Source organism: Varanus komodoensis, unplaced genomic scaffold (assembly GCF_004798865.1).
Source record: "Varanus komodoensis strain SLA01 unplaced genomic scaffold, ASM479886v1 scaffold8, whole genome shotgun sequence".
NCBI lineage: Eukaryota > Metazoa > Chordata > Lepidosauria > Squamata > Varanidae > Varanus > Varanus komodoensis.
Window position 1 is genome coordinate 29,253,833 of NW_025336481.1, and position 13,194 is coordinate 29,267,026.

The 13,194-nt window shown below is 40.0% G+C and overlaps 1 protein-coding gene and 1 long non-coding RNA gene across 3 annotated transcripts; one reads left to right on the forward strand and one right to left on the reverse strand.

The window, feature by feature from the left end:
* Positions 1-1,369: 1,369 nt before the first annotated feature.
* On the reverse strand, positions 1,370-12,907 carry RPS16 (ribosomal protein S16). Of its 2 annotated transcripts, XM_044455571.1 has the most exons (7): positions 12,901-12,907; positions 5,161-5,198; positions 5,007-5,059; positions 3,770-3,871; positions 2,170-2,266; positions 1,793-1,840; positions 1,370-1,563 (listed from the first exon to the last, which is right to left on the reverse strand). In XM_044455571.1, the coding sequence occupies exons 3-7, from the start codon at positions 5,052-5,054 to the stop codon at positions 1,418-1,420; spliced, it is 441 nt and encodes a 146-aa protein (XP_044311506.1). In that variant the 5' UTR covers positions 5,055-5,059; positions 5,161-5,198; positions 12,901-12,907; the 3' UTR covers positions 1,370-1,417. The 2 variants fall into 2 exon arrangements, with proteins under 2 accessions (XP_044311506.1, XP_044311507.1); XM_044455572.1 differs by lacking the exon at positions 12,901-12,907 and having other exon boundaries at positions 5,165-5,198.
* On the forward strand, positions 5,421-9,713 carry LOC123036377. Its single transcript, XR_006417127.1, has 3 exons — positions 5,421-5,508; positions 8,845-9,018; positions 9,560-9,713. It is a non-coding gene; the product is annotated as an uncharacterized LOC123036377 (long non-coding RNA).
* Positions 12,908-13,194: the final 287 nt, after the last annotated feature.

The window sequence follows — 13,194 nt, forward strand, 5'->3', positions numbered from 1 at the left end:
TAATGTTCTATTTGTTTTTCTATTGTCCAATTGTTAAGTGACCCACCCCATCCTAAATTATACTATGAACAGTGGGGTTTTGTGTGCCAAGACCAGGAATGGGTTTTGTGTGCCAAGACTGTGCCTTCTGCCCACGTCTGATACACAAGTTTCTGGACCCAGAATTGTGAATTTTGTACCATGCTCCATTTAGATTTCAGGACTCTAGGAAAAAGATTCTACAAGCCTGAAGCCTACTCATTCCTTTTTAAATGAATATACTGGTTATAAGCAAATGGTTCAGTCACTACAACAGTGGCAAGCAATGAATCCTCTGTGAAAATATAGGATGTTATATTTTTTTGCCTGAGCTGTTACACTTTTTTTTGGCATAATGGAAGGGCGCATGCAAGCTTTGGAAACTGGAGATCTACGCGTCAAGGAATCAAAAGGGGACAAGGCGTTTGAAGTTCTTCTTGAACATACTGCTAGTTCTCTAATGTTATATTAGATGTTATAGAATGCAAGTAATTATGTGTTAGAAGAGTCTGTTCCTCTAGACAATTTCACTGTATTGTTCTACCACATTATATGGAACTGTAATTTAAAGTACTAGAAGAGGAATTACCCTATTTTGAAGATGAGGCGTATGGAAGTCAGACAATTTTGCAAAAACTAAAATTTTACTGAGTTTAGCAATCTAACGTAGAACTAAAACTGAATTGAGTTAAATTCAATAAAAAGCCCATTGAACACAATGTAACACCTAAGCCAGTGGGACTAGCTTCAAAATAAGCATGAGTGAGGTTGCATGATTTGAGAGCATTATGCTATACAGTGGAAACTTGGATAACTAAAAGGTCTTATTTTTAGTCACATACATTACTAAACAAATATTTCTACTGAATTCCAGACCAACCTTTACCTCATTTGGCTAAAAACTTCCATTATTTCCCATTTAAAATGTATAAGGACAAGCTGGTATCTAAACACTGGTTCATACAACTTAGTTCTTCCAAAGATCACAGGTACAAAACAGCATATAAAGGCCAATGCAGTTTTCTCCATCGTATTAGTTATTCCAAAACTCCACTTCCATCGGTATCATCACGCATCAGGGATGACTGGAGTTATGGTCCAACACATCTGGAAGGTATCAGAGGTGTTAGTGGGAGCTCAGTATTGATGTGGCAAGAAGGGTCCAATCTCAGTGACTATTTTTATTTCAGTGTAAGCACAAACTTGAACCTCACTTGTGTAAACTGATTCAAATCTTGCTACATCATTTGCATGGACATGGAAGGATTTAGTGTAAACTGGTTTTAATCTGGGTTCTTTTCAAAAAACATGCACAGGGAATTCGAGTTCATAGCATTCAAACAAACACGAATTAAGAACAATTTTCCATCTTTATTTAAAGAATGAATTGCAGATTCCTTTAACGGTAAGACTTCTGGTAACGTGCACGAGCACCAGGTCCACCAAATTTCTTGGATTCACAACGACGAGGATCGGCAACCAAAAGGGTCCTATCATACTGGATGAGGATATCCTTTATCTCTTTCTTGGAAGCTTCATCAACATCTACAGAAACAAAAACAATACCAGTATTAAACCTTGAAATTCTCACTTATGTCCAATGCTGGATTTAGTTCAGAAGTAGATAATCTATTATCAAGACCACTGGGAGAAAAAGCTTGTAAGTTGCATAAGAAGCCTGAATGCAACACAGATCCTAGAAATTGCCATAATATACAGCAGTTAAAGTTCAGATTTGAAAAACACACAAGAATAAAATTTAAATAAAACTTACATTTCTGGTAATAAGCCACTAACGCTTTGGAAATAGACTGCCGAATTGCTGTAGAAAAAGAAAATGAAGTTTTTATAGCATCAAACAAAAGCTGTAGTTAGATAAAACACAGGACAGAGATTCTAACTGTGGGACTCTAAAGGTTAGTTAATATCTTTTAGATAATAAGCAGGCACATACAAATGTACAAATTTAAGGAGTAGTAGTCAAATACAAGAGAAAGTTTGCAAACTGGATAAATCAATGCCAGACCTAATAAGTATTTGTACAACATCTCAAATCTGTGTATCAAGAATAAAATACTATGAGCACTTTTTAGCATATGTAACACATTCCCATCCTTTCCCAATACAAGAGGTTGCTCATACATATCATACCATATATCTGTGCTACATGACCACCGCCTTTCACACGAACTCGAATGTCAACTCCTGCAAAACGCTCCTTGCCCAGAAGGAGAACCGGTTCAAGCAGCTAAACAAAGAACATTTTGATTATAGGATGTTAGATTGGCCATAATGAGTTCATTACATTTATCCTAGTTGTTACAATATGCTGCTAAAATATCCAACTTTTCAAAGCAACATTTCTCAAGACTTTGCTTAAGCTTTTTACATTTGTTTTAAATTCTCATTTAAATTCACAAAATGATTATCTTTTTGTTTTATCACTGTTTCTATTTTATATTTTATGTTATGCCTTGTAAATCACTTGGAGAGCTTCAGCTATCCAGCAGTACAGAAATAAAATAAGGCAATTAAAGTCAAAACTGTTCTCTATACCCTACCAGTACAGCATCAGCAGGCTACACCCCTTATGTGCAGGATGCCTAACAGAACAATTTATGCATATTACTCAGAAACTCCATTCTGTCCAATCCTAAACATACTTCTTAGGTAGTGAATCTCTTTCAACACAGTGATGCTTACTTCTAAGAATAGGTAGGAAATGCATAACCTGCAGAACACTTTTATATTTCAATTAATGCATCAGTATCAGGAATAAATGAGTACTTTTTCCTGTTCTGTTCATGAATCTTACTCCTTGACATCTTATTTAGTTGACCAGGTTTGACAGTTCAGCCAGACATCCACTTCACCCCTATTCCTTCATTGCACTGCAGCAAAATCATATTTGGCAGTTGAGAACTGTGCTCCAGTAAATACAGCTAAATCGCATGTAAGGACACAGAACCAAGTCACACTGTTCTATTTGCCTTCAAAATCGTGACAACTCTTTAGCTCAATAGTGTTCACGAAACACTGCACCAGGGCTAAAGGAATTGGTCTTGCTTCAATCAAAAGTAAAGCAGACAGGAGGCATGCCGTCTTTGTGTGACAATTGTTAAACTACAACTTTTGAAAAAATACTAAGCATATTTATCAAATGGTAAATCAAAACTCACTTCTAGACAGCAAATAAAGATTGACTGCTTTGAACATCTTTCTGAGGTTTGAGACCATGCTCTGCCCCACCTCACCTTTGCAATCAGCACAAAGAACTGTGCCAGCTTTTCAAATTCTGAAAAGTAACCCTGGGGGAGGAGGAAAGGGGCATGCCACAGAGTTAGTGAGGGGCGAAGGAGAGTGGAGAGGTCAGAGTATGAAAGATCCTGAACCTCATTGCCTCCTGCTCCAAGAAACTCCCTAAAAAGCCTATCAAGTAAAAATCACCAAAGAAGATAAAAAGAAAAAACATTAGCTCCACCACTCCTTCAGCCCTAGCAATTTCAGTCCAACAGAGTAAAGGAATCTTGGAAGCCCCCTAACCAAGAGGCTTCCAAGCAGTAAACAAAAGGATTTCACTCGTATCGTAAAAGGTCCCCTTCTATGATGACCAAAGACCCTTTTTCAACTCCTTAAGTCAGTAAACTAGTTTTAAAATGTAATGAGCTACAAGCATTGATAGGTTTAAATAAAAATAACCCTTTTATGCCCAGAATGATATTTTTACACTCCTGGAAGTATAACAACTTACTTTGTATTGCAGAGTTCTGGGTTCTATCATTTCCAGAGGCCTTCCATTCACCTTAATAAGGCCATTTCCTCTTTTGCAGTGAGCAACTGCAGTGGCAGTTTTCTATGATGAAATGTAAATAAAGTACAATTGTAGCATTAGATCTGCATGAATTGTATCAATTATGCATTAATCATTTAAAAAGTGATTTTTGAAATATTTATCTGTACAAAAGTCTTTATATTAAACCATTTAACTATCTCTCTGCTACTGAAATTATTTTAATGAGCAGTCTCATAATTCTTAATAACTTCTGCTATTCACACGTTCTATCTAGCACTATATTCTTTTTGTTATCCACTACAAGGTATGTTATTTAAAATATAATTCAGATGCAAATATTATTTGTGGTCACTTCAAAATAAATTTAATTTGAAAGAGACTATTACCAGGAAAGCAAGGATTGAATCCTTGCTATACAAGACTTAAGTTTATCTTTTTGGTGTGAGTGTGAATGGGAAAAAACAGATAATGCTTGGGAGGAGGAACACTTCATCTCAGTCACAAAATTATCAGAAATTTCCTTGTACCAAGATGCAGCAGCTCTGCAGGATTTCAGATGTTTCTCATCACTACTTGGAGAAGCTGGCCACTGAACCAGGATTTCTCGCTTTAGAACTTAGGTCGAAGATTCCTGCCCAACCATCATTCGGGTAAAAGCTTTTCTCACAAGTAGGCGTATGGGATCGGCCTAAGGGCAACGTGGGGGGAAAGCTCTTCCACTGGTCACTCCGGTAAGAACAGCAGTAAATCACCACCAGGACTGGCAGAAAAGCTGCATGTGTGGCGGAAGGAAAGATCAGGAAGAGGGCGAAGAGGCATCTCATTGGCCTTCAGATGATCAGGTCCCTGCAACCGATTCCCCTACGCCAAGCTTCTCCAGCCTGGAACCTACCAGACGTATTGAACTAAATGTATGAGGTGGGGGGGGGGTAATGGGAGTTTATCGTCCAACAAATCTAGATAAGACCAAGACGGGGGAAGGATGCGCTACACGTAAGCAGCGGCAATTATGTGGGGAAACGTGGCTGCGCAGAGAAAACGGGCGCGCACTCCTGCTGGAACCGGAGAAAGCAAGCAAGCCAGCCGGCTGTCGAAGCCCACATAGCCTTTCTACGGTAACGTCTCGCTAATCCCGGGGACCGCGGTGAGGGAAAGGAAAGAACTAGGCCCATGCCCGGCGCCACGCGAGCCTCACCTTCCTGCCGAATACCTGCACGCTCTGAAGGGGTCCCTTAGCCGGCATGGCGCCTGGGAAAGGAGAGAAGGGAAAGGAGAGAGTGAGTGACGAGCTCGAGAGCTCCGCGGCAAGAACGCGGGCGGACTCGGCCCAGAGCGCTCAGGACACGCACCTACCCACAGCGAGAAGAGCCGCGAAAGGAGGAACGGGGCTTCCCAGAGTGCTCTTCCAGGGGCGTGCAGCAAGGCCGAGCGCGTCATTTCCGGGAGAGAGACTCTGCGCGCTTTCCGGCTGGGCGGGGCAAGCAGCTTTCCGTTTTGCCCCGGGCCCGCAACGTGAGTTGTGTGGCTCGCTTTGCTTGCGTTCGCAAGTGTGTTCTCATGAAATGAGCGCAGCCATATGCTTTCATTATACTTCTGGCGTGTATATGGACCATGCTTCTCTCCGCACGCACAGAATGGATACCATTCCTAGTGTGTAGAAGTGATCTTGCAGGACGCTGACGAGGATGAACCTTTCAGTATGTTCGCCTAAGCGCGTTATACTAACGTAGTTATTCCCATCTCCGTTTGACATGTCTAATTATGCTAGAACAGACTTCCCCAAATTGAGGCCGACCATTCGGAATACAATGGCAATTTAAGTTCTAAAACATCTGGAGGGCAACAGCTTTATTTATTAATTAGATTTATATCTTGCCGCCTTTTTTAAGGAACTTGGCAGCTTACATCATTCTCTTTCTGCTGCTTTCATTCTTATTTCCCACAGTAAGAACCATGTGAGGCAGGTAGGGCTGAGAGTCTGTGCCTGGCCCAAAGTCACCCAGTAGGTTTCATGGCTGAGTACAAGAACTCGGATCTCCTGAGTCCCAGACCTGTGCTCTTAACTACTACACCACATTGGATGTCAGTGAGGATTGAGGAAGACTGCAGTACATTTCCACCAGAGATTGTGGAATATAATTGAAATTCCGTAATTATATTTATTTCAAATCCCATTCCAGTGGAATCCACTTTAAATGCATTTGTTAAGGGGTTACCAGCCAACTTTATCTTTTTTCTGTCAAAAGGATTATGTGGGCTTTCTAAGGCATGAACATAGTGAAATGCATGCCTCCAAGCAGGCACGCAAAAGTTAGTACTGTCAGAGCCCATATACAAAACCAAGTTCATCTCTTATAGATAAATTAATACGGTGCCACTCTTCAGTACTACACTGTCACAAACACCTCTTTCATAGTAACAGGAAATAAGACTTCAAGAGAAAACAAGTTCATTCTGTAAGTGTGGCTTGATTTTAAAGTGATGCTGAAGGGCACGCAGAATTGAACCCACTGTCATATCAGAAAGTAGTGTGAGCCAAGCTATTCCAGTGATTGTAGTGGCTGAAAGTACAGCCATGATTAACAGAAATAGCAGCTGACTGTTTATCTGCACAGCCTAGAACGTACATAGTAATGTTATTTCCCATAAATGTAGCATTGCCATTGCAATAATGTCAGAGAATCTGATTCAGTGACCTGGCCCTGAATGTTATTTATTCATAACATTTATAAACAGCTCGATAACAAGTTCTCAATAGTGTTAAAACATGTGGCAGCTCTCAATCTGAGAACCTTTTTATACCGGCTTTGATATTTTTATTTCTAAATTGTACTTGATCCATCTACTGGACCAGGAACCGGGGGCCTTTAAAAACTGCCATAATCCCTGACAATTGGCCATTCTAGTAGATGCTAATAAGATAGTAGTCCAAAAGCATCAGTAGAGCTACATTTCCCTGTCCCTTAACTAAATAGACTTTTTAATTATGTGTGATTCATGCAGTGGAAGATATTAGATTGACTTTTGTTAGGAGATAGAGGAGATAAAGGTTGGAGATAAATCCAAGTAACAACTGGAGTTGTTATTATTAAAAATGGTGGAATGGGCCGTTGTGGGTGTTTCCCAACAGTCCTGGGTGTAACATGAAGTTTGCATGATAATTACAAGCCCAATCCAGGGGAGGAGAATGGATGACTTGTGGATTATATGTAGTTACCAAGGGAGGGTTTTGTGGGCTACACCAGGTCCCTTGCCTCCACGAAGACGTAGTGGTATAGTGGCAGCTATGGGAACCAATTTCCTAGGAAGGTTGTGGGGTCTGCCACATGAAAGGCATTCAAGATGCCACTGAACAGCTACCTGAGAGGAATGGTTTAACTTTGGAGACCTACATTGAGCAGGGGTTGGACCCAGTGGCCCTCTGGCCCCTTCCAACTCTACTATTCTATGATACAGACCCCATGCTGCTACCCGATTTTTTTCCATAATTTTGCTGGAAAATGAGGCTTGTGGAGAGTGAATACCTTGTATTCCAGCAGAGTTATGATTACCGAAGCCCAACGAATAGCTCTTTGGCAGGCCACGAGGTCTGTGTATTCTGGTGTGAAAGCCTCATACAGCCTGTTTCCCAGCAGAAACAGTTCTTTGGAGAAATATGAGGGCTAGTTATTTCTCTGTAGAATTGTGGTCCTGCCAGCCCAGTAAAGAAGTTATTGTTTCCTACAGAATCTGATAGTGCATGCACACAGCTACTTCTGGTTACAGCTGAAATGAAGCAGTGGAACAGTGTGATCTCCAGAAGTCTAAATGCACCCCACAGCCCCGGCACAGCCCTCCAAAATTGCCTACTCCTAGTATGTAATACATAGATCTGAAAACCAGAATCTTTGTGCCACCTAGTGGTTATTTAATATAATTTCATGAATAAGAATAACACTGGAAGAATATGCTTATGACCTTCACTTATTTGTAAATATTTCTAATCTACTTTGAATCCACTTCTAGGCAGGTTGATCTGCCTTAGATGATGCAAATACTTAGGAGTGATACAGTTGTATACCTAAAACCTTATCATACAATATCCTTTTTTCCCAAAAGGGATACTATAATGGTATAATAGTTCTCTGTTCATTGTCTGAATTGTGGGGACAGAGTAGTTGAAACTAACTTCTTTTATAAAATATTATAATTTATTTTAGAATTATGATTTATGTGGTATTATTATTACATTTATATCCTACCTTTTTTCTCTTGCAAAGAATCCAAGGTATCCTACACAGCCACCGCTGCCATCACCGCCTCTGCCTCCTCCTCTCAATTTTTTCTTCTCAATAAGCATGAGAAGTCAGTTAAGCTGAGAGTCATTGACTGGCTAAGAGCCATCCAGTGATCTCTGTAACTCAGTGGAGGCTAGAACACATATTCTGGGCCCTCTTTACTACTGTAGCGCACCATTGAGATGCTATGGTGAAATAAATTTTCTTTCTTTTATGTCTACATACCAAAATCGTGTCTTGTATTTTATTCAGAAAATGCTTATAAAACAAGTGCTTTCCATCTGAGCATAAAGGTTGTATTGACACATGACTAGTTGTTCCAGAATACATTCAAATGTGCACTGTGATGCGTATCCAATTGATTTTGGAATTCCTGATCCAGAAAATGATATGCCCAGCACAGATGACCAAGAGAGTTGCTAGTTGCCAGCTTCCATCTCCAAAAATCACTTACATTGTTCTGTTGGTCTCCTTTTCCTCCTGGAACCACATGCATTTAACATGATCACTGCCTCTCTGGTAATCTCTTAGCTAGACTCCTGCATTGCACTGTATATGGGGCTGTCCTTGAAGTTTCAGCTTGAGCAACATGCAGCAGCCAGAACTAGAAGGTCTGAACATGTAACACCAGTTCCAGCCTACTTTCACTGGTTGCCTGTATGTTTTCAAACCTGATTTAAACTGCTGGTTTTAAACTATAAAGCCCTCCATGGTTTGGGACTGCAGTACCTGACAGAATGCCTCTCACAATCACAGGCTACCTGTTGCTACGCTCAACATCTGAGGCCTTCCTCCAACTGCTACCTTGAAGAGCGGCTTGAATAGTGGCAACAAGGAAGAGAGCCTTCTCGGTGGCAGCCACCAGATTTTGGAACAATCTTTCAGCTGAAGCCTGCCTGTCATCAGCTTTACTGACCTTTCAGTACCAGGGTAAGACTGTTTTCTGAGCAGTCTTTAGCAGCGCTAATAACACTTGTGTTTTGTTGTATTTTAGGCATTGGTTCACACTACCCAGAGAGCTTCAGCTATTGGGCAATATAGAAATAAATGAATACAACATAACCCATTCTGATATCAGCAACACTGGCTATCATTTGTTTTGGGGCACAATTCAAGGTGCTGGTCTGTACTTAAAAATTTCTAAACAGTTTATGGCCAAGATATTTGAAAGGTAAACTAAAGGTAGGATGATATCGAAGGACTGAAGATCTACTTCAGAGCCCGACTGTATGTCCCATCAAGAGAAACTTGGTTCATGGGAACGTGAGACAGGGCCTTCTCTGTGGGCTGCACCATTGTGGAACTTTCTGCCTAAGGAGTTTGACTGACTCCTTTCTGGCTTAGTTTTAGATGGACTGTTGAGACTGCTTTTGTTCTGCTGGTCTTTCAAAAGATGTTTGAAGTTTCACAGACTCTTTGTTTGTCTCTTCTTTATGTTGCTCTGTATGCATGTACGTGTGTTTTTGTGTAGGGACCAAAACTCATGAGGACCCTCTTACACTTGAAGACCTGGTCACCCAGCTCACTCGTCACAGCATCAGTTCCTGGGTTGTTTAATCCAGGAAACACAGGAAGAGGCAGACTGCACATTTCTGCTTTTAATGAGCCGCTTCGAGGCTTCGGCAAATGGGGCGGCATAGAAATTTCCTAAATAAATAAATAAATAACAGCCCAGGAACACTCTGGGTTTGCCCATGGTTTGCTGTTGGGTTAATTTTAGCTTGTTTACCCCATAAAGAACTCAGATTTTCTGGATTCCCATGTCACAAAGAAACCAAGGAATACAGTGTTCCTGGGTTAGTAATTAATATGAAAACAGTGCACATATGGCTTGTGGGCTGCACTTGTCCTCACAAATTCTGGGGTAAATCATCCACGAATTGCTGCTATGACATGCAAACTAGATTGTGAGGAAATGACTAAACTAGTACATTGCATTTCAGTGTTCAAATATGCCTGTGTAGCTCACGGTATAGCTTCAGGCAGGATTCTCTCTCTCAGCCTAATCTACCTTCGTGTTTGTTTTGGTGAAGCTAAAGACAATTAGCTTTGTGGAATGGTAAAAGTAAACATACTACAGGTGCTTCAGCTTAAAATCAGGTGACAAATTCACTTGCTTGTTTTCATACATTTTTTCATGATGAGGTCAGTGTAAGTTACATTTTTTTCCCCAGAAGATCCGCACGCAGTTGATGTACTGTGTACCTGTAGTGCTGGATCAAAACAGTGGGCAGTCCGTCTTTGGGTGGGTCATTTTAATGTCTTCTTTTCCAAAAACCAGTTCAGCTGTGCTGATCCGCCTTGCTGTTGTCAACTTTCTCACTTGATCTGCACGGTCCACGACCAAAAAAAAAAAAAACAGAACAAAAAAACTAGATGAGTAAGTTGCTCCTTTTGATAGGAGTGTGTTTGATGGTGCATTCCTCTGCTTGTCGTGCATTTTTCTCAAAGCCCTGTTGCTCCTGCTGCTTGCCTCTGTGCCTGCTTCAACCACTTTCTCTTTGGTCCTGATGAGCAACGCACAGTGAGCCAACTGTATTATAAAAATTAAATTGGAATGGTTTTTAATGTATCAAGGAGAGCATGATAGAAAATGGGTTACAAGGAAGATGCATCAACCAAAAGCATAACATAACAAAAATCTGCACCACGCTGTTTATGGCAAGTAAAGCATAAAGGGGCTTTTTGGACATTTTGCCAGCCTTGCAAGGAAACTCTGGAAAACTGATAAATCACCCATTAACTGCAATAGGGAAGATGTATTTATAAGCTATTCTTATTTATAACCCCCCACCCCTCAGAAATGCACCATTTTCATGACTCAGAAAATTAAAATACCAACATCCACTTCTAATTCAGCTTCCCCACTGCAGGCAGGAAACAGGATTTAGCCCGCAATAATGCCCTAAGCACTTAAGGAAACACAGAAAATTCAGAACTATGTTAAAATGTAGTTAAAAAAAGAAAAGAGTAGAAACAGAGTAACAATTAAGCCCCAACTGCTGTGGGAAAGCTCCTACAAAACCACAAGGGCTGTGAGAAATTGGTCATACATTGGCCTATATGAGAAACACGCCAGAGACTGAAATCTTTAATCAAACCATATGGTTAAACAAGTGAGCCAGATGGTTTTATTTATGCAGGCAAAGTTCACTTCTAAGGAAGTTCTTTACATCTTATAATATAAAAATCATTTTAATAGTGTGAAAGAAACACTTATCAGCACTTATCCAAAACGTTAAAAAGGTAAGCTGACAAATGTTTTATTTTTAATTGATACGAGGATAATACTGAAAAGTGGGAAATGAAACTGGCTTCAGACAACACAATAACCCAAATTTTGATATGATTGAAATTTCACAATGGAGAGACATCTCTAGAGTGTTGAATATCATATTGTATGAATCCAGTCAGTGTCTAAAGTAGATATAATTTGCATAGGTTGGTTCTATGCAGGATTTGATCTATGAAAGACTTAGCAAGAAAATATTTGGGTTCTTGGAACTATATTATTTTAAAAGTTTTAGTTATCTTTCTCACAGGGATGCAAAACAGTTTACAATAAATAATGCAAATGACCAGTGAGGTATTTCTCATGTAAATTGATACTTGAAGATGTTTTAGGGTCTTCTGCTAGCTCCTTGCTATCTCTTAGAGGTCTTCCCTTCTCCCTTTGTATGGGGTGAGAAAGACAAAATAAATTCCTGTGCTGTTCAGATTCTAATGCTGTTTCTGAAAAATAAAAAGTAATCTCATTTTATATCAGAATAAAGATGGCATGAAATCATCAGTGTTTTGGCTGCAGTGTTCTTTAAGAAGCCATATTTAATTATAGAAGAATACAAGAAGAGTCATGCTGGAGCACACCAAGGGTTCATCTAGTGCAGCTCTCTGTACACACAGAGGCAAATCAGCTGCCCACAAGATCACTCAAGCAGAATGGTTGAAACATCTCCTGTCTAAGCGCCTCAGCAACTGGCCTAAGCAGGAATTCCACCTCTGGTGAAGGAGGTAGCACATAGCCAGCAAGGATAGTAGCCACTGATAGCCCCCTGTTTTATGAATCTGGAATTCGCTCCCCAGGGAGGTTCACCTGGTGCCATCACTATTCCTTTCAGCGCCAGGTGAAGACCTTTTTATTTTCCCAGTATTTTAATAATTAACCTGGTTTTATTCTTGTTTTTATTCCTATTTTAGATGCAGTGAACTTTTGTGGGGTGGGGTCGTTGTTATGGATTCTGTCTTTTGGTTTGCTCTCTGTAAGCCACCCAGAGACTTTTTTACTAATTGGGACAGCATACAAAAACCTTAAATAAATAAATCTGTACAAGCCCCTTTTGAAGCCATCCAAAGTGGTGGCCATCACCACCTCCTGTGGCAGCAGATTTCATAGTTTATACGTTGTGTTTAAAAAAAACAACCCTTCCTTTTGTCTGTCCTGAACCTCCCACCCATCAGCTTTATGGATGAACCCAGGTTTAAGTGTTTTTTGGAAAGGGAGAAAAGTACTTTCCTTCTCCACACTATGCGTAATAAGCACCTCTTATCATGTCTCCCCTTACCCACTTTTTTCCTAAGGTAAAAATTCCCAGTTGTTGTAGGCACTCCTAATAAAGACATTGCTCCAACCTCATCATCATTTCAGTTGCCCTTTAGTTGTATTGTATATTTGTATTACAGGTTTTTCATTGTAAACAACCAGGATGTGTTGTACATGAAAGGAATAATGGAAATGTTAGAAATAAGTTAATGCAAAAATGTATTTATGACTGTATTTTGAAAGCAATACTTGGTTTCTAAGCAGATTGGACTCCTTATTCTGCATGTTCTGTAATAACATGATTTACTTGGTTACATTGACTGATAGGCACACACCAGAAAGAACCTATTCAGCCAAGGAAAACAGCTGTAAATTGTTAATTGGGCATTTAAGCTTGATTTACTGCTGCCATATCAAATGTATGATGTGAAGCATTCACAATGTACTAGAGATTGGTTTGTTAATTAATTCCATTAATTAAAAACTAATTAAAATGTCAAAAGAAACATTACATCTGGGGCAACAAGCATAATGCATGTGAAATGCAGACTTGAAATATGCAGAAA

What these genes read in the sequence shown, in the direction of transcription:
- RPS16 (XM_044455571.1), bottom strand. Translation starts at nt 5,054, where the DNA reads ATGCCGGCTAAGGGACCCCTTCAGAGCGTGCAGGTATTCGGCAGGAAG. An exon ending in TCATGTAGCACAGATATATG is followed by an intron (nt 1,841 to 2,169) that starts GTATGATATGTA and finishes CTTTTTCTACAG; the next exon opens with CAATTCGGCAGTCTATTTCC. An exon ending in AGTGGCTTATTACCAGAAAT is followed by an intron (nt 1,564 to 1,792) that starts GTAAGTTTTATT and finishes TTGTTTCTGTAG; the next exon opens with ATGTTGATGAAGCTTCCAAG.